The following is an 18727-nucleotide window of genomic DNA, read 5'->3' as shown; positions in this document are numbered from 1 at the left end:
ATGACCTCTGGGGTCACTTCATTAATTACATCTGTGACATTCAGCCAGATGAGTTTCCTTTGTGACTAAATGATATGATGAATATTAACGACCTCGGATGAATTACATTGCTGCTCCTGCTGCTGCTGCTGATGATGATAATGTGTTTTACGACTCTGGGAGAGAGGAGAGGAAAATTGCACACTACAGCACATTTAGGACACACAAATTTTCATATGCAACATTTCAAAGACCACAGCTTAGGTTGGTAGAGAAGATTTTATTATTTGCTCATTTCTTATGTAAAACTTCCCAGTGGTTGATGAGACAACTTGCTGGAGAGGGGGGAAAAACTTCAATGAACATGGGAATGTAGTGTTCGATCAGACACGCGCACAAGTCGAGCACAAACCTGTATCTGCTTCTTGTTCTCTCGCGGCAAGCCCTTCATTTCACTGTTACACAGAAATGCGGCAACGGAAGATGTAACTGTGAAACTCGGGGTTGTTCTGATTGGGTTTGATGGGCGGAGACAAGCAGATACATGGCGAGAACAATAGGAAGGTAACCACAGAAAAGGGCTTGAGATAGCTTCGTAGCTCATGATAGCCATCTTAGAAAGTCATCCTGATAAAGTGATCCCCCACCATTTCTCCTTCTCCCTGTCCTCCCCCTCTTAATCAAATGAGTACTGTGCAGCTGGTGGGGTTGCGGCAAAAAAGGGGGTTCGAGTGAGTGTATGCGTGTGGAGAGTAGGTGGAGGTGGGGGGGCTTTGAGGGATAGCGTGAAATTATTGCCTGCTGGTGTATATGTGTCACTGGGGGTAGTAGGGTAGAGTAGGGGGTTGGGCTGGGGCTGGGGAGTAATGTCATTGCCTGCTGGTGTATCTGTAGTGGGGGCTCATTTAGATTTAGATTGGTTATGTGAGGAGAGAGCTGAAAGGCCAGCTCATGTTTATGCATGAATCCCAAAGCATGCTGCTGTGGTGGAGCCCCGAGTTAAAGAGACAGAGCTGAAATATATTCGCACATTCAGACGCACCTCTGTTTCTTAGGATAAGGCTTGAGCTGAAGCGACGCTGCGCTATCAGATTTCAGTCAGTGTGTGCATGTGTGTGCACGCCTGTGCACACAGATTACACCTCAGTCCAAATTAATATATTGCTTTAAATCCAAAATATTAAAAAGATGTCAGAGGTTGTGTTTTTTTTCTCTTTTAACTACAATTTTTAACTACAGCCTTTACCACCCTTTTCCTGACTGTGTCGAGACGAGTGCTTTGGAGTCCTCTACAGCTGATGCAGAGGCTACACTGAGTTCATGGGAGCTTCCCACATTACACTCACTCATACCCAGAGAGTAATCAGTAAATGTCTTTGAAGGAGAGTTTGTTCAGCACTTCATCAGGTATAAAGTGGTTTTTATTTGGAAATGTGGTCCCTATCCATCTTTTAAATGACTTTTTAATGGTCGTCACACCATCCTAATCAATCATGTGGCAGAGCTAGCCTGCAAGCGCAAATACACTCTATTTATAATTCCTATATTCTGCAGCAAAAACCCGACTCAGTGTGCCTCTCAGTACTGTAAACAAACAGATACAAAATCAGTAGGTTTGTCTTTCCAATTTTGTGCAGACATTGGAAAAACTTCCTTTAGCAATCTCCAGCATCCTGGTTATGAGGTACCCCGCGTAATTTGTCTTTATATTACATCAATAACTTTTTCAAAGGAAGGATAGAGTAACTTTCCCCCCCAAGTAGTGCAGTTTATTGTTGTTCTTCTGTGTCTCTTTATTCAGGCCCACACTTCATGAAGGCCCCCCGCTCACCGTCACCACTCCCCCTCCCGCCTCACTGGCGACCACAGTACTTTACATCTATAATGAGATACAAATACGCATCAGCAGGACAGTGTCTATGCCACGCGTCACTCTGTGAATATTACTCACACTTATTAGCTGGATTATGTTAATCTTTACACTTTTTGCTCACAGACAACAGACTCCCCATGATATGGGGGTGGTCACGGCAGCAAGCGTGTGTTGTCCTGTGTGTGTATTTCTGAGTGTGCGCCTGCATGTCTGTTAAAGTGATTGCCATGTTGTCAAACTGATCTGCATGAGAAAGGGTGGTCTAATTACATCACTTATGTAAATGAGAAATGCACACATACATACACATCGCAGAGGTCAAAAAGACAGTGCAGGCTGCCCCCTTATTGACTAACACAGGGTGGCATCACCACCTGTCAGAAATAGCCCTGTGCTCACACTGTACACAGAAGTTACAGGCTGTTTCGATGCACACCACTCAGATAAATCAGAAATGGAAGTCGATTGGTCAAGCTCACATTAGACTAAAGCACTCAAAATGTTATTGGAAAATGTCCGACCGCATATCCAGTGATTAGTCTTTTTTTCAGACTGAAACACTGATAGTATCCCTGTTGGAATGATTTATTGAGTCTGACACATTTTAATTAAGCCCAAATTAAATGAATCGGCTGGCGGACTATGAAACATTGCAGTTTAATAACGAGCCCCTACATTTTCCTTTTTTTCCCCCCCTTCCTTCATCCAATCCCATTTTGGCTAGCCGCACCAAATAACCTCTCTCCATTTAATGATATGCAAATGAATTTTCATGAACCCCATGATCCCATGCGATGATTAAACTGAGATGACATTAGCTGCCATGCTGCTGCCACTCTCAGTGTTTCTGTCTCCCTATTTTCTGTCTCCCTATCTCTACCATCTTCCTTTGTATCCACGACAACAGCCAACTGGTGATATTAACAGGGTTCATTGTCAATATTCCCTTTCCTTCACCATTCCTTGAAATTTCCTTTGTGAGAAGTGACATTTTGCATATCCGCTGTTATTTCAGAGAAGTTTTCCCAATGCCAGCAGAGATGGCGAATCAGAGAGCTGGTTTCACTGGTTCTCACGTCTCATGTGGTAGTGAGCCCACTGCAGACATACAAGTTACAACAACTTTACAATTACTGTAGTAACATTACATAGACGATTTTAGTAACCTTCCACATCTCTTCATTTTCCACTTTCAATGCTCCCCTCCCACCGTTCCGTTTTAGTCTGTATCCAACTCCACCTCTGCTGTCGTTTATTGTATTCCATTTGCATAATGAAGCCCAGGCTTAATTAAGATCCCACTGGAGTCTGGAGCCAAGGATGAAGGAAGGAAGGACGAGGGAGGGGGAGGTAGTGAGGGAGGAATCCGGCGTTCCTTAGCTTATCCGCACGTGTCCAAATAGGAGGCACAATTTGGGGGGGAGAAGAGCGTTGACGAGTGATTAAATCGCTAATTATGATCGGCTGTTAGAATTAGTGTGTGGCTGTTAATTAGCTGCAGATGAGATGCCCAGACAGTTGCCCGCCTCTGATGACTGCAGAACCCTCCCTGACTGGCAATAGAGAAACACAGCTTGACACCCTGGAGATGATGCCAACACATCCCTCCCTTTAAACACACACAGCAGTCTGAGGGGATATCCCTTTAAGAAGATCCCAGGTGTGCAAGTGCAGGAAAGAGGCTCTTCATCATCCTTGTCCACCCACTCCCACTGTTCTTCGTTAAGCACAAAATCCCCCATTTTCCTCCTTCTGCATCCGTTATTCATTTTGCTCATTATTCCTCTCTTTCCACATAGTCTTTCTGCCCATACTGGAATGGTATGATCCCTCCTCTTAGATTTTTGTGATGGGCAGCAGCATCCTTTCAGTGCAGCAGCTGGCACTGAGCAGAGTTGGCATCACGGAAATAGTTTTTCTCCCAAACTCCCACCACGGCTACATTTGTAGTTCTACTTGTAGTTCTTTTGCTACTTTTTTTGCCGTGGCATTTAGTACATTTTAGTGTATCTATTGGTCGTGCCCGCGAACGCCTCGCAGTTTGTGTTTGGCATGGTGCCATCTCTGTTTCCAGTCTTTCCCTTGAGGGGATGCCACCGCCAAAAACGTTCAAGGCATCCGAAATGTTTTGCTCACCGTACGGAGGTTTCTGTTTACTAATGTGTGCATTATGTTGCTTTGGCAGGGTGCCATCTTTCTCCCTGTGCCCTTGCCGCCCCTGAAAAGATGCCATCACTAAATCGCTGGCAACCGTTGCCCGGGCACCTCTTCTTGGCTTTGTCCAAACAAACAAATGGTGATTAGTAGCAAATCCTCGGAGGTGAGTCCTCGTCTTTGACTATGACAGTTTTCCGCCATTCGCTTCGAATGCTTCGGGCATGCCACATGTACAAACTGGCATGCTGCCCGTTGGGTGGCACGCTGCAGCTGGCATAGAAAGGAAGAAAAATTGAATAACGGTTACAATAATTCCAACGCTGTTTCCCATTCTGCGACCTATCGTGCATTTACAAATTTAAAGTATTGTCCATCTTTCTCCTCAACATCCTATGATTCTGTCGTTTATCGATATCCGAGTCCTCTGCTTGCTGGCATCTCACTTACTTCTATGCTCCGCTATCCTCTGATATTTTTCCCATCTTCCCTTTCTCTGCCCAGTCTCTTGTTCGTTACGCCCCATTATGCCTGTGCCAAGGTGCCACCATGGTAGCAGTATGGAGGTCTGTTTCTCTTCCTCTTTCATTCTTATTCTCCTCCTCGCCCCTTTTCCCATGCCCATGCCCGCCCCTGCTCAAGTCCTGACTGGATGGCACTGTGCCAACCTGCCACCGCCATCGCTCTCATTTGTAGCTCATCCCTCCGTTGCCCTTCCCCCTGTCTCTTCATTTCCATCCCTCTCTTTTCCCCTTATTTCATTCATTTATTTTCTAACAAAAAAAAAAAACGCTTCACATTGTATGGAACACTTTATGTGTTGGACCTCTAGTTATGCGCAAGATCACTTCAGACATACAAACTTTTCATTCCTTAAAGTCACTCTGCAAATCTTTGCTGTCATTTGAAAGACTTTTTTTGGCACCTGAAGAAATGCTCTCAGTGGCTGCCCTGTAGGTAATTACAGCAGCACTCACTTATTCCACTGAGACAAGAGGAGAAGGACGAAGAGAGCCCCGAGTTTGTAGAGAGCTTGTGCTGTTTTAATTAACTTTAACCAACCCCCCATTATGTGTGTTTCACTTCACATCTCCTAGAGCCTTGAGTAGGTTGTGCTCGTTCACACATGAACAATACAGCAATATGATTGATATGATCATCAGTAAAATTGATTGTATACCATTGACCTAACCCACTTTGCCAAGATGACCCTTGCTCCCTTGTTTTTCTTTTTTTTTTCTCCCACTCTTTTAATTCTCTTGAGTCAAACAAAAGCTGGCAGTGGTGGTGATGCTATTAAGCAAATACTCTCATTAGAACACAAAACATAATGAATATGTAAATGGTGTGTGTAATTTATGCATGGGCTGAGAGACTTGTTGTCTATTCAGCCCTTTATTATACTCTCTATTTTTATCCCCTTTTCCTTAAAAGTTCACACTCTTTACCAATTTACTGCTTTTCTTAGACCACATCCTGTGACTGAATCCTTGGAGGACTTCTCGAGGTCTATCTATTGTCTCCTTTATTTTGCCTTTTTTTATGTCTACACTTTTCTCCTTGCCTTTAACCATGGTTTGTACTCTCTAACAGTCTTTTTTCTCTGTTTGCTTCTTTTGGCTCACATCCTGTCCTCTCCAAAAACAAACCCTGCAGTGACGCATTAAACCAACAACTGAGTGTTTGAACAAGGTCTTTCTTCCAGGAATATGAATACTGAATAATCTATCCACTAAATCGCATCCGGACCTGATTGTGTTGTATTCTGTTTTCCCTTTGTCCCTCTGTGACTGTGTTGATCTTAATGTGTGGTCCAAACTGTGTGGCAAATTGAAGCGTGTCCTGATAGACGGAGAGTAGCCTTGCTCCTGTCTAGGATAAACACCTATAATACTCTGGCTCCCTTGGCAATCACCATAGCAACAAACCATGATACCCACGTGAGTTGCATAATAAGATGTTCCCCAAGACCATGGACCATAAAGCGACAAAGTGACAAACTAGACACCCGCAGCACTGGCTGTAAGACAGAAAAATTCATTTTGAACAAAACAAAGGTTATGTTTGACATTTGAATGGTTATTTTCTATTTGTCAATAAGCTCACATCAGAAAACATGCACCCTTACAAGCACATACACCTTTTCTGTGTCTCCAGACCTTAAAAGGTGCTGATGAGCTGCAGTCAATGATTGTAATGAGCTATCGATCACCGTGGGAAAACAGAGGGACAGAGAAGGGTGAGGGAGGCAGAGGGAACCAGAGGACACACACACAGAAACTGAAGGACTGCCAGAAAAAAAAATAAGAAAAACTTCAGATGAACTAAATGGAGACAAGCTGCCTGAGACAGAGTATCAATACTTGCTTTAATCAAGACTTCATCTCCCATTGTTCTGCTTGAAATAGAATTTATGGGACTGTGTTTTCTGTGATCACAGGTTTAAATGGAAGTGGTCAACTCAGGGCAGTGTGTGGATGAGTTGATTTGCGAAGGATGACCATGCAGACACGCTTGCCATGACCAAGTACAGATGCCAGTGAATGGCACTGACGCAGTATCTCTATATTCCCCTCTTTTTGTGCTGTATGCATGGAGTGAAGGCAGACAGCTTTAGGGAAGGGGGAGGTGCGTTGCGTGTGTGTGTGTGTCGTGTGTTGGCTGGCGTTTCAGATAATGAAATGCAGCAGGGAACAAAGAGCTGGGGGCCCCTATTCTCTGTGCTGCAGCTTCATTTTCACTCCCGTCAGTCTATGATTCTTCTAAACCCTCTTTCTTGTGTACACGCATGCATGTGTGTGTGTGTGTGCGTACGTGCATGTTTATGTTTGTATGAACCAGTTGTTGTTATGTGCACGAGTCTCCCCTCCTCCTCCCCCCCTGTTAGCATTCTGCATGGCAGATCCCCCTAATGTAATAACTGTGTCTGCATGTCTAATTTACAGCAGGAGAGAGTAAATAGCCTGTGGTTAATTACAGTACGTGTGTGTGCTTGTGTGTATGTGCGTGTGTGAGTCTATGCAAGTGTCTACATGCGCGTGGGTGTGTCAGAATGATTTATGAGTTGCAAATAGCTACACTAGTGGCCCGTTTCTCCTCACTTAGTTTTTAATCTGTCTTTCCATTAATTTTCCTGGAGACGTTATTATGGTTTTATAACAATGTGCACGAGGATGCACATATGAGTACACGCGTGTGTTAATGAGACCGAGGTGTGGACATTTCGCGAGTATCAGCTCTACGTGGGCACCTGGACTGCACTTTTGCTTTTGCTTCTTTATTTCCCTTCCTTCCTTTTCCCCTTTTTCTCTCTTTTGGTGCTTCATTCACTCTCTTCATTGAGAGCCACAATGAACACAGATCTTTATTGACAGTACACGGTAGAACATGGAAACAGCAGGTCAATCCGTTTAGCCCAAGGGCCGATACACCAATTCACCAATTTGTCAGTGTTAGTTTGAAAGAGAAAAGCAGCTAATCTCTCCTCTCTGCTCTCTATTGATCACACACTTAGACTCCACTTCTCTGTCTAAACACTATTGATTCTCTCTCTCTCTCAATCTCTTTCTCCCGCTCCCTCTCTTTCGGTCTTGCTCTATTCACATACCACAGCACTCAACACCATATTCCCTTCTTACACTCCCACTACTTTTCACATAATAGTTTTGAATAACTCAGATCGTATGTCCTTGTTTGCGAAGCCTTGAGTCGCATTTTAGACGAACACTTGAGAATTTGTTTTTATATAAGTAAAATAAGACTTCTGAGTAATTCCTGTAATAGTATCACAAGTGGAGCTTATCAACTATACAAAGCATTTTAAAGTTTGCTCCACAAGTGTCACAAATCATTGTCCCCTGCTGCGTACTTTCAAAAGCTTATTCATGGTCTCATTAAAAAAATCAATTACTTAGCAACCCTTCAACAGTCTGAATACAGACTGTGATTAAAAAAAAAAAAAATCACTGCTGGGTACATCGTCTCCTGTCTCCTGGCTTTGTTTTTCAGTCACATCACAGGCTGCACTTGAAAAAGGCCACATTCCTGTCAAGATGAAGGCTATGTAAAAATTATAGAGTGATTATCCAAAGGAAGATCCCCCCCCCCTCCAGCATTTTAACATCACTTCAAATTGAACCAAGGATCTCTATTTGATTGGATTTTGCTTGTGGCGACCCTGGGAATGAAACATTTTCGTTGACAGGTATAGATTTGGCAGAGAAATGATTGTGCTGTGGACAGGAAGATGAAACACAGAGATCGACTCAAATCTATGTCAAAAACAGGCATTCATATAGCATTTATTAGGTCTATATTGCTCTGCCATAATGCCAAGTTAATGAAATGTAAACAAGGAATCCCATCTGTTACTCACACGCTGTGAAAAGAAAAAAAAACCCAGCCTAACACCCATGGGCTTTACTAGCCTCCTGCATAGCTCATTTATATTAGATTTGTACACCCCCTACTGGTGCTTTTTACTCATTACAATTTACCCCAGGTTACAAAACATTTGACACATGGCTTGTGTAACTGAAAATCAGCTGTTGTTTGGTAACCGGTAGTTCAGGAGGTTGAGATGATCGTGAATATAGAGCTTAGGCTTTAATCTTTTTAACAAACTAAAATGTCAGTCACCTTTTACTCGAAGATGCCTCCTTCAGGAGCTGATGCCCAAGCCACAGTGAAATGGTGGTTAGGGGAAGTACTGGAGGGTCGAGAGGATCCCGAGGGTTTCTTCGCCATGTGTGTGTCCATCCTGGGGCAAGTAGAGACCCGCTCACAGTTTCTGTCCCTCATCGAGCCTCTGTCCACGGGTGACAGACTCCTGCACGCCAGTCTCACCTCCATCTACCAGGAATATTTCACCAAGGTCAGTAAATGTTTCAGCAATAGAAGTACATTCAGGTTGGAGGACTTGTAACACCTAGGCTTAAGTCAGCAAAAATAAAATACATACAAAAAATGACACGAACAAAACACAATAAGGAAGTAACAGGACTTAATTAAACGACTGGCGTCTTTAGAGATTAACTCAAGCATTTGATGATACACGTAACTTTAGGTAGCTAGTTGTGTTTTTGTCACTTTTTCATTTTACCTACTAGCCTAGCTTAACCTAAAATAAATAAATACGTAAATAAATGAAAGAAAACATAAGTATTAATGATTTCCTAATGGCGGTACAGGAGCAGCTCTTCACCGAAACTGCAAACCACTGCCAAGGCTAAAGTTTCCCCCTTTTGTGAATGCGGAGCCCCGGGATCTGCGTTAATTGGTGATATTTTCCCGAGAACTACGGAAGCGTTGAGCTGCCACCCAGGCAAAAGAAAAATAGAGCTATATCACATCATAACGTGAAAACTTTATTGTTCTCACAATATACTATCATGTTAGTACAATATACTTTTCACGTTTGAACAACATAATATCACGTCATTACAATATACATAATTATTACGTTCGTAGAATATAAAAAGTTTTTTGTTATAACGTGATATTAAGTATATTGTAATGACGTGATAGTATATTGAACAAACATGAAAAGTATATTGTAAGAACAATAAAGTTTTGTGATATATCTCTATTTTTATTTTGCCTGGGTGGCAGCTCTATGCTTCCCTACATCGAGATGATGTCTCCCAATTTTTTCCCATTTCAGTTTTCTTTGTATTTGTAGGGATTTTTTCTAAAAATGTCTAAAAGTAATTTAGAAAATGGAAATTGTGATTTCCTTGGCATTTTCCACTTTCCCTAAACAATTTGAGGAAAGTGGACAAGTGGAGGACAAAAGAAGTGGCAGGTCTAAAGAACTATCTAAAGCAGATGAACAGTATCTGAAAGTCATGTCCAGAAGAAATAGGAGAAAAAAAATCAAAAACAAGACCTGACACAGGACCTGAGAGATGCATGTGATGCTGCCCATCAGCGCAGGATTTAATCCCAGTGCTGATAGGGATTAGGGCAGGACCCCCTGGAATCTAGAGGGCGGTGTTGGAGATGAAGATGGGGGCTTGAATGAAGCCTGAGTGACAAGACGGAACCGGTGATGGGGAGAATTTGGGTTACAATAAGGTGTCTGCAAGGAAGAATGACAGGTTTGCATGTGTCCCTTATGAAGTACTTGATGAGTGTAAACCAAGCCGTGCCTGTACACACCCATCTAATTAAAGAGATAATACATTTAAATAATTGAAACACCTGTGGTAGTTTTTGATAAAAGCTAATGTCTTGTCATTTAGGGCATAGTGTACACATTCGTCTTTTTAAACTACTAAAGAATTGTTTTAAAAGTAATAACAGTGGGTTGTCCTGCTTAAATTTTAGACTGAAGATGACGAGCTGGAACTTGCTTTGGCTCTCTCTCTACTGGATATGAAAGGTCAGAGAGGATCTGTTCAGCTGAATTCTATATTAAAGCCTGAAGGAAGCAACTGCACCAATCAAACTGGATCCTGGAACAGAGAGAGTCCACCGCAGACAGCCAGAGAGATGGAGTTTCAAATAAGTACGTATCCTAATAAGCAGACACTCGGGACAGGTCAGACTGTGTGTGTCTCAGAACAGGAGGGAGATGTGGATCAATCACAGAAACCAAAACGCTCTAAGAATAGGCGGCAGAGGCGAAAATGTACTGGCCAGCACCTTGTAGGTTTACCCCGCTCTCCATCAGCACCACCACCAGTGTTACTGTGGTTCAGGAGGGATTTGCGGCTGTGTGACAATCCTGCTCTCGTGGCGTCACTAGAAGTGGGTGCACCTGTCATACCTGTCTTCATCTGGAGCCCCAAAGAAGAGGAGGGAACGGGCATTACAGTGGCTATGGGAGGAGCTTGTAAGTTTGATCAAGGAATCAGTGGTTATAGCAATACTTTGTCTCATGTCTTCATAATAGTTCTTGACAAAATCCTTGTTTGTAAGGCTCTGTATTCTAATTGTCTGAATGTATCTTCCCTTTTTTAAATAGGTAAATATTGGTTGCATCAGGCATTGTTGTGTTTTTGTTCATCTTTGGAGCACATCGGCAGCCGTCTTGTCGTCCTCAAGGCAAATGGGGAGATGACAAGTACTGAATCTTCTCTGAAGGCACTTAAGGAGCTGATTAAAGAGACTGGGGCAAGAACAGTGCTGGCTAATGCCTTGTATGAGCCCTGGCTGAAGGAGAGAGATGATCTGGTAGTATCAGCTCTGCAGAAACAAGGTGTTGAATGCAGGATGTTCCACTCTTATTGTCTCAGAGACCCTTATTCTGTCACCACGGAGGGTGTTGGCCTTCGAGGTTAGTCAAAGCATATTTCTATGTGCATACTGGGTTTGCTGATAATGTATACCTAAATTACAATATGGCTATTCTGATGAACTTTTATTGTTTTTTTATGATGTAGGAATAGGTTCAGTCTCTCACTTCATGAGCTGCTGTAGACAGAACCCAGGGACTGCAGTAGGAGTTCCCCTGGACCCCCCGGTATCTCTCCCTACACCTGCCCACTGGCCAAAGGGGCTCTGTTTGGATGAACTAGGCTTGGCACGCATGCCCCGCAGGAAGGATGGCACAACGGTTAGAAACCAAAGCTCTAAGGCAAAACAAAACAACTTAAAAAATAATTTAAAACACGCATCTGTCAATGTTTTCTTTGTTTTCTCTTCGGCATTCAGGTTGACTGGGCAGCGAATATTAGAAAGACCTGGGATTTTAGTGAAGGAGGAGCGCAAGCCCGTCTAGAGGCCTTTCTTCATGATGGTGAGACACCTATTGTTCAGTTGGTTATCTTAACAGACTTGGCAATGAACAACACCATATATTTATTTCTATTTCTAGGTGTGTATAGATATGAAAAAGAGTCAGGCAGGGCAGATGCTCCGAACACCAGCTGCTTGTCGCCCTATCTTCATTTTGGTCAGCTCAGTCCACGCTGGTTAATGTGGGATGCCAAAGGAGCACGTTGTCGACCCCTAAAGTTCCAACGCAAATTGGCGTGGAGAGATTTGGCTTACTGGCAGCTCACGCTGTTTCCTGACCTCCCATGGGAATCCATCAGACCTCCATACAAGGTGGAAATTAGTTATAGACTACAAAGGAATATTAACCATACCATAAAATTGTAAACTTTTTTTGTTGCCACGTCAATTTATTAATTTGTAATAAAGGCCTAAACCACATTATGGATAATTTTACATCCACTGGCAGGCTTTGCGGTGGAGCAGTGATCGGGGCCACCTCAAGGCATGGCAGCGAGGACGAACAGGCTACCCTCTGGTCGATGCAGCCATGAAGCAGCTGTGGCAAACAGGCTGGATGAACAACTACATGAGACATGTAGTGGCATCTTTTCTCATAGCATATCTTTATCTGCCTTGGCAAGAAGGCTATCGCTGGTTCCAGGTGAGATGCGTGTGCACACTGGGACTAATGCACTCACAAAGATATTGCACCAAATGCCTGACAAATATTCACAAGTACTACTTAACTTCCTGACTGTATCCAACCCATTTTTAGGACACCCTGGTGGATGCAGATGTTGCCATAGATGCAATGATGTGGCAGAATGGGGGCATGTGTGGCCTGGATCACTGGAACTTTGTCATGCACCCTGTTGACGCAGCAATGACCTGTGACCCCTACGGTACCTATGTTAGGAAATGGTGTCCTGAACTTGCAGAGTTGCCTGACGAGCTTATTCACAAACCCTGGAAATGTCCTGCATCTATGCTGCGGCGTGCAGGTGAGACATTTTATTGTAATTCACTTTTTAAATAAGATAAATGTATGGAATCATGCTTTGCATAGTTTAGTTTTAACAGTTAATATATCAATTTATTACATCGATGCTGTCCTCACGGTTTAGGTGTGGTGTTTGGCCAGTCGTATCCCGAGCGAATAATTACAGATCTCGAGGAGCGAAGGAATCAGTCTCTGCAGGATGTAGCTTTGGTGCGCAGGGAGTTTGAACAGTATGTGGACAAACGCTCAGGCTGCGATTTGGTGCCTTTGCCCCCACGCCTGGTCTCTGAGGCTTTGGGTTTATCACACAAGGATGGGGCTGTGGTGACACAAGGAAAGCAGTTCCTGTTGCCTGTCATCACTCGCATGGAATTCAAACACCAGCATGAAGATCCGGATGCTGATGCCACATCAAACCCCTACAACGCAGTTTTAAAAGGATACGTGAGCCGAAAGAGGGACGAGACCATTGCTTTCCTTAATAAGAGAGACTTCACTGCCAGTGTAATGCATGAGGCAGTCCAAAGAAAGGAGAGGCTCAACAGCGATTATCGGAGAATGGAGGGGCTCCCACCGTCTCCTTCACCTCGAGGCAGGGCCAGACGAACTCCCACAGCCAAGGACAGGTTCTCTATAGTACCCGGTGGGGCAGTCACTTCTCTAAAGTGACCAAGACTACAAACTTTTTAGTCATTTGCCACAGAATGTAAACATATTACAAATTTATTGAGTGTAAAAATTATGCCAAGACATATTCTGCCAATGTGGATGTGGAAAATATTTGTGGAAAAAAAGTAGATTGCAAGGGGGCTGGAAAATGCTCTCAAAAGTTTATATTCAGTTTGACCTCAGGTACTGTGTTTAATAATGGCAGCATACACTGCGTTCCAAATTATTATGCAAATGATATTTTTCTGTTTTTGCTACTTAGTCGATTCAAATGACAGTCGGCATAATTTTCGAGTCATCGACCAATAGAGTATAATTCAAATGTTACTGAACAAAACTCCCAATGAAAACAGTATGTTTTTCAAAAATAAAAAAAAACTTAAAATGCACTGTTCCAAATTATTACGCACACAGACTTTCAAAAGATTTTATAGATTGTAAAGAATTGAAAATGGTTATTTGTTGAATTTGCAGCATTATTAGATCAATTTCACTAACATCAAAAGCGATTTCAATCAAAAACATCTTAACAGGTCAAGTTACATATTAACATAGGACCCCTTATTTGATAGCAGTTTTACAATTCTTGCATCCATGGAACAGTTTCTACTTGAATGGTTTGCAGGATGTCAGAATAGCCTCCCAGCGCTGCTGTTTGGAGGTGAACTGCCTCCCACCCTCATATTTTTTGTTTGAGGATGCTCCAAAGGTTCTCAATAGGATTGAAGTCAGGGAAGAATGGGGACCACACCATGAGTTCCTCTCCTTTTATGCCAATAGCAGTCAATGATGCAGAGGTATTCCTTGTAGCATGAGATGGTGCATTGTCTTGCATGAAGATGGTTTTGTTCTTCTCTTTCTACCATGGAAGAAAGTGGTCAGTCAGAAGCTCCACATACTTTGCAGAAATCATTTTCACACCTTCAGGGACCCTAAAGGGGACAACCGGCTCTCTCCCTGTGATTCCGGCTTAAAACATGACTCTACCACCTCCTTGCTGACGACGCAGCCTTGTTGGGACATGGTGGCCGTCCACCAACCATCCACCACTGCATCCATCTGGACCATCCAGGGTTGCACTGCACTCATCAGTGAACAAGACTGTTTGAAAATTAGTCTTCATGTAGTTCTGGGCCCACTGCAGCCGTTTCTGCTTGTGAGCATTGGTTAGGGGTGGCTGAATAGGTTTATGCACAACTGCAAGTCTCTGGAAGATCCTACACCTTGATGTTCGCAGGGCTCCAGAGGGACCAGCAACTTCAAATAAGTGTTTGCTGCTTTGTAATGGCCTTTTAGCAGCTGCTCTCTTAATCTGATGTATTTGTCTGGCAGAAACCTTCCTCATTGTGCCTTTATCTGCACGAACCCATGTGTGCTCTGACTCAGCCACAAATCTCTTAACATTATGGTGATCACACTTACATTTTTGTGAAATATCTAAGGTTTTCATTACGTGTCCAAGGCATTCAACTATTTCATGCTTTTCAGCAACAGAGAGATACTTTTTCCTTCCTATGTTGCTTGAAAATGGTGGTCTGCTTAATAATGTGGAACATCCTTCTTTAGTAGTTTTCTTTTAATTGGGCTCACCTGGCAAACTAATGATCATAAGTGTCCAAGATTGATTTCAATGATACAAAGAGTCCTGAGACACAATTCCATCCATGGGTTTAATTGAAAAACAACTAATCTTTATGACACTTAAACACAATTTGCATTATAATTTGGAATGCGGTGTATATACATATATTTATATTAGTGCGATTTATTTTTTCTTTAAGCCGTATATAAAACATAAAAATTTCAGAAATAAATGACAAAGAAAAGAGACTTTTTAAGGAAATGTTTATTTATTTTTTATTACACAGGTCCTCTGTCCACAGTTTAACCCTTATACATGCAGTGAAGATCAAAATAATTAATACCATAAAGACAAAAGTGCTTTTTAAGTCAAACAGTGTCCCAAGACAGAGTTTCAAGTCCTTCACTGAAATGATTTGTAACTATTTTATTCTAGTCTCAGTCTCTTCCACCTTTTGGTGGTTTGATGCTTTAAGAAACCAACAATGGATATTAGGTCAATGCAGGCTGGAAGGTCCCCTAAATTAAGTCTGTAAAGAAATTCTAACGTTCACAGCTCTACAGCACTGACAGATCAGTAGCCTGGAGCTACAGAGCTCCACTGGAGAATGCTATGTATTGCGTTTTAACGGACAGGCACATATTGTGCACCTCTCTCTGCCAGTGTTGTGAGAAAAAGGGAAGGTGCACAGCACATACAGAAAGGTGTTATGTCAGTCCTCAATAGAATGGATGTATCTCTCATATGCAGCTTCATCCATTAGACTGTCAAGCTCGGCAGGTTTGGAAATGCTCATCTTCATGAGCCAACCTATAATAGATGTGTAAAAATCAAGTTAAGCTAAGCTCTGATTCAAAGATGCACACTGGTTTCAGTACTTGTAGCATTAAATGCTTCACATGAAAAAACAAAACAAAATAACTACACAAAATATGAGTATATTTTGTTCTTTGCATTGTTTAAAGATATAAGCTAAAAACCTTATAAGAGAAAATGTTTGTAAATGTCACTGACAGTTATTTATTTATATTTATATATATATATATATATATATATATATATATACACACACTGTTTTTGCTTGAGTAAAATAGTCCACCAGAGTGAACAGCTTATGTTTTGCTTTCAGACTGTGAGTGAATGTTATAAGTGAAAGGTTATTTTAACATTCTGCAGTGCATTACTACCAAAGGCCATAAAGGTAATTGTGATGGGTTAGTAATTAACTTAAATAAAATGGAATGAATGCAGTGAGGGAAAAGAGATTGAAACATACAATGTCTCTGGACATCAAATATTCAGATGTTAGTTAGAAAATGTGCAATGAAGGGTCATTTTAATGAAATATAATGTAATGTAACAATAGAACAGCTCCAGCTTTATGGCCTTAATGTAGACCCTGTCTTCACTGTTATGTTGTGTTGTATTACTGCCATCTACTGTCCAGAGATTAAACCTCATAGCTTACTGCCACGTATTATACTGGGTGATAAAACAGTTAAAAAAAAACATTAGGTTTTAGCAGTGATCTATATAGAAAAAAAATGCACCAATTGAAAGAAAATGCCAATGTTGTGACAAACCACAAAGAGTAATGTCATTGGTTAATTCTATTTAAGCTCTTGCATTAATCTAAAATGTCTCATACATACACCAGAGTACCCTCCACTAACTGCACTGTGACGTTTATGTGTGTACTTACCATCTTTGTAGCAAGATTTATTGACCAGACCAGGGTTGTCTGCCAGTAGCGTGTTGATCTCTACAACTTCTCCAGTTAAAGGAGAATAAAGCTCGCTGGCTGCCTTTACACTTTCCAGAGCTCCAAACTCATCTGCAGGAGTAAATTTCAGAAAGTACGTCATGAGGGACAAGAGGCCATCCACTTTCCTGCATTGTGGTGACTCTAAATCCAGCGATGACATGCATGAGATCAAGCTTTATACCCATCTTAATAATATTCACTATTATTCAGCAAACATCATACCTTGCTGAGCCAGCTGTGCCCCCACCTCTGGCAGTCCACAATAAACTACATCTCCCAATGCCTCCTGCAAGCGGTTAGGGAAAACATTTAGCCAGGACAACCAGAGTATGATGTTAAAAAAACAAAACAAAACAGTTATTTGCGTTTCATTTAAATGTTGTGGAAAGGGATGTCTGTGTTTACATTTGAGTCACTGCTATCTGGTGTTTGAGTGTTGTGCACACACAAGAAATGTAATGACAACTGTCAGTCCTACATATACTTTCTAAACTTTTAAATAAATGCCAGTTTAAAAACTGTACTTTATATTTATGTCAGTAAATATATGTTATTTAAGTTTTTTGGGGGCCATGTGAGGGAGCATTGCCTTAATTAGCTTGCATAATAAAAGAGCTTTAAATCTTGGATCTGCCTTGCATGTGCACATATTTCAGCGCCATTGTGCTAAAAAGTCATCACCTGCAAACATAAAAAAAAAAGATTATGTTTTTATGTCTAATATATTTGCTTATATTGAAAAATAGGCTGCACTCCGCATAATCTACATATGAAATAAAGAAATAACAAGTATCTTTATGACTATATTATTGTACCTACCTACTGTGTATTTTACACAATAATAAACCCAGTCTCTTCTGGCCACTTAAAATAGCTTTTAAAAAGACATTTTTAATGTTAATGAAACACCTGAACAAACAAAGGACACATACAAGTCCCTCTGCCAAAAACTGAGTGCAGCTTCTACTGCTACTGGACTGTTTATTTCAAAACACAATGATAACATTTAAGAGAAATATGTTTCACATACTGTAAGCCATCAAATCATTTATAGCAGTTTTAATCAGTGTTGTCTCAAAAAGTGATTTGAGTGATTTACCAAAACATTGTCAGCCTAGACATGAAACGTATGCCAACCATATCTCTAAAGAATGATATAAACCAGTTTGTGACAAAGTGACTTTTACATAGCATTTACTTATCCAGCTAAAAAGTCTCTTGACATATAAAAATGTCAATTTTTAAAGAGAGAGATCTGGCCAAGCAGCATTAAAAATAACACTATTATAAAGATATTGTGTGGCCAAAAAAGGACTGGATTGATTATAAGCCATAAAGATACTCGCGAAACAGGCCATTTCTTTATTTTTCATATATAACATATAAAGTCTATTTACCAATACAATTAAACACATTACACATAAAACTCTGAAATCAACTATCAGTTGATAATTTATTAAGGCAACACCAGTAATCATCTTTTTTTCCTTCTTTTTCTGGCAAATTCCGGAAATCACATTTTGGCACCGGTCTGTGAAGTGCACGCGCAAAGGTGGAATACTCACTTGTGCAAAGTTGCTGATCCCGACCGTCCCGATTCCGTCTTCCACACGAATCCATTCGTGTTTGTCTGTGAATTTAAGCGCTGCAAGATAACACAACATACTCAGAACTTAGCGAGGATTTTGAAGTCCTCGACGAGTATGACAGAAACACTCAAACACGCTGCAGCTATCGTGTCCTTTCTGTCGCTAATGTTATCTAATACAAGACATGCATAGTCGAATACCTGCTGATAACCGGCTAGAAGAGGCTAGCGTTCTTCCAAAATAAGGCTTAGATGCCAGCTGCAATGGAGAAAGCGACGCTGAACGAGCGAGTAAAGGCAAAACTGTAGAAAAGTTGGAAGAGAGGGAACGGAGTAGCCAACAGGCAGCCATGTTTGTCGCTCACTGATGAGAGCATGTTTCTTCTTCATTGATA

At 41.6% G+C, this 18727-nt stretch overlaps 2 protein-coding genes and 1 long non-coding RNA gene across 3 annotated transcripts in view; 1 reads left to right on the top strand and 2 right to left on the bottom strand.

Moving 5' to 3' along the window:
• Positions 1-9313, bottom strand: part of LOC146704495 (uncharacterized) — a 23189-nt gene extending 13876 nt beyond the window's left edge. Inside the window, exons 1-2 of the long non-coding RNA XR_014921175.1 lie at positions 9163-9313; positions 8645-8857 (exon numbers count right to left, since the gene is read on the bottom strand). This is a non-coding gene — a long non-coding RNA (uncharacterized LOC146704495). The remainder of the gene's footprint in view (positions 1-8644; positions 8858-9162) is intronic.
• LOC146704494 (uncharacterized) lies at positions 8559-15641 on the top strand. The gene is made up of 9 exons (XM_085461671.1): positions 8559-8879; positions 10334-10841; positions 10974-11285; positions 11392-11564; positions 11663-11747; positions 11826-12058; positions 12195-12389; positions 12504-12729; positions 12853-15641. Exons 1-9 carry the CDS (start codon positions 8634-8636, stop codon positions 13395-13397), a joined length of 2523 nt encoding a protein of 840 aa, XP_085317797.1. The 5' UTR covers positions 8559-8633; the 3' UTR covers positions 13398-15641.
• Positions 15226-18727, bottom strand: LOC146704493 (glycine cleavage system H protein, mitochondrial-like). Its single transcript, XM_085461674.1, has 5 exons — positions 18534-18727; positions 18310-18389; positions 16967-17030; positions 16682-16813; positions 15226-15789 (listed from the first exon to the last, which is right to left on the bottom strand). The coding sequence occupies exons 1-5, from the start codon at positions 18682-18684 to the stop codon at positions 15692-15694; spliced, it is 525 nt and encodes a 174-aa protein (XP_085317800.1). The 5' UTR covers positions 18685-18727; the 3' UTR covers positions 15226-15691.

The sequence above is a fragment of the Copadichromis virginalis genome, linkage group LG7 (genome assembly GCF_057382275.1).
Source record: "Copadichromis virginalis isolate Kocher_CV1m ecotype Utaka linkage group LG7, C_Virginalis_male_GT1.1, whole genome shotgun sequence".
Lineage (NCBI taxonomy): Eukaryota > Metazoa > Chordata > Actinopteri > Cichliformes > Cichlidae > Copadichromis > Copadichromis virginalis.
This window is presented reverse-complemented; position numbering and strand designations above follow the sequence as displayed.

Coding starts and splice junctions, on each gene's coding strand:
- LOC146704494 (XM_085461671.1), top strand. CDS start 8,634: ATGTCAGTCACCTTTTACTCGAAGATGCCTCCTTCAGGAGCTGATGCC. Junction 11,565..11,662: donor GCAGGAAGGATGGCACAACG/GTTAGAAACCAA, acceptor TTCGGCATTCAG/GTTGACTGGGCAGCGAATAT. Junction 12,390..12,503: donor AAGGCTATCGCTGGTTCCAG/GTGAGATGCGTG, acceptor ACCCATTTTTAG/GACACCCTGGTGGATGCAGA.
- LOC146704493 (XM_085461674.1), bottom strand. CDS start 18,684: ATGGCTGCCTGTTGGCTACTCCGTTCCCTCTCTTCCAACTTTTCTACA. Junction 18,390..18,533: donor TTCTAGCCGGTTATCAGCAG/GTATTCGACTAT, acceptor GTTATCTTGCAG/CGCTTAAATTCACAGACAAA. Junction 16,814..16,966: donor GGCACAGCTGGCTCAGCAAG/GTATGATGTTTG, acceptor TTACTCCTGCAG/ATGAGTTTGGAGCTCTGGAA.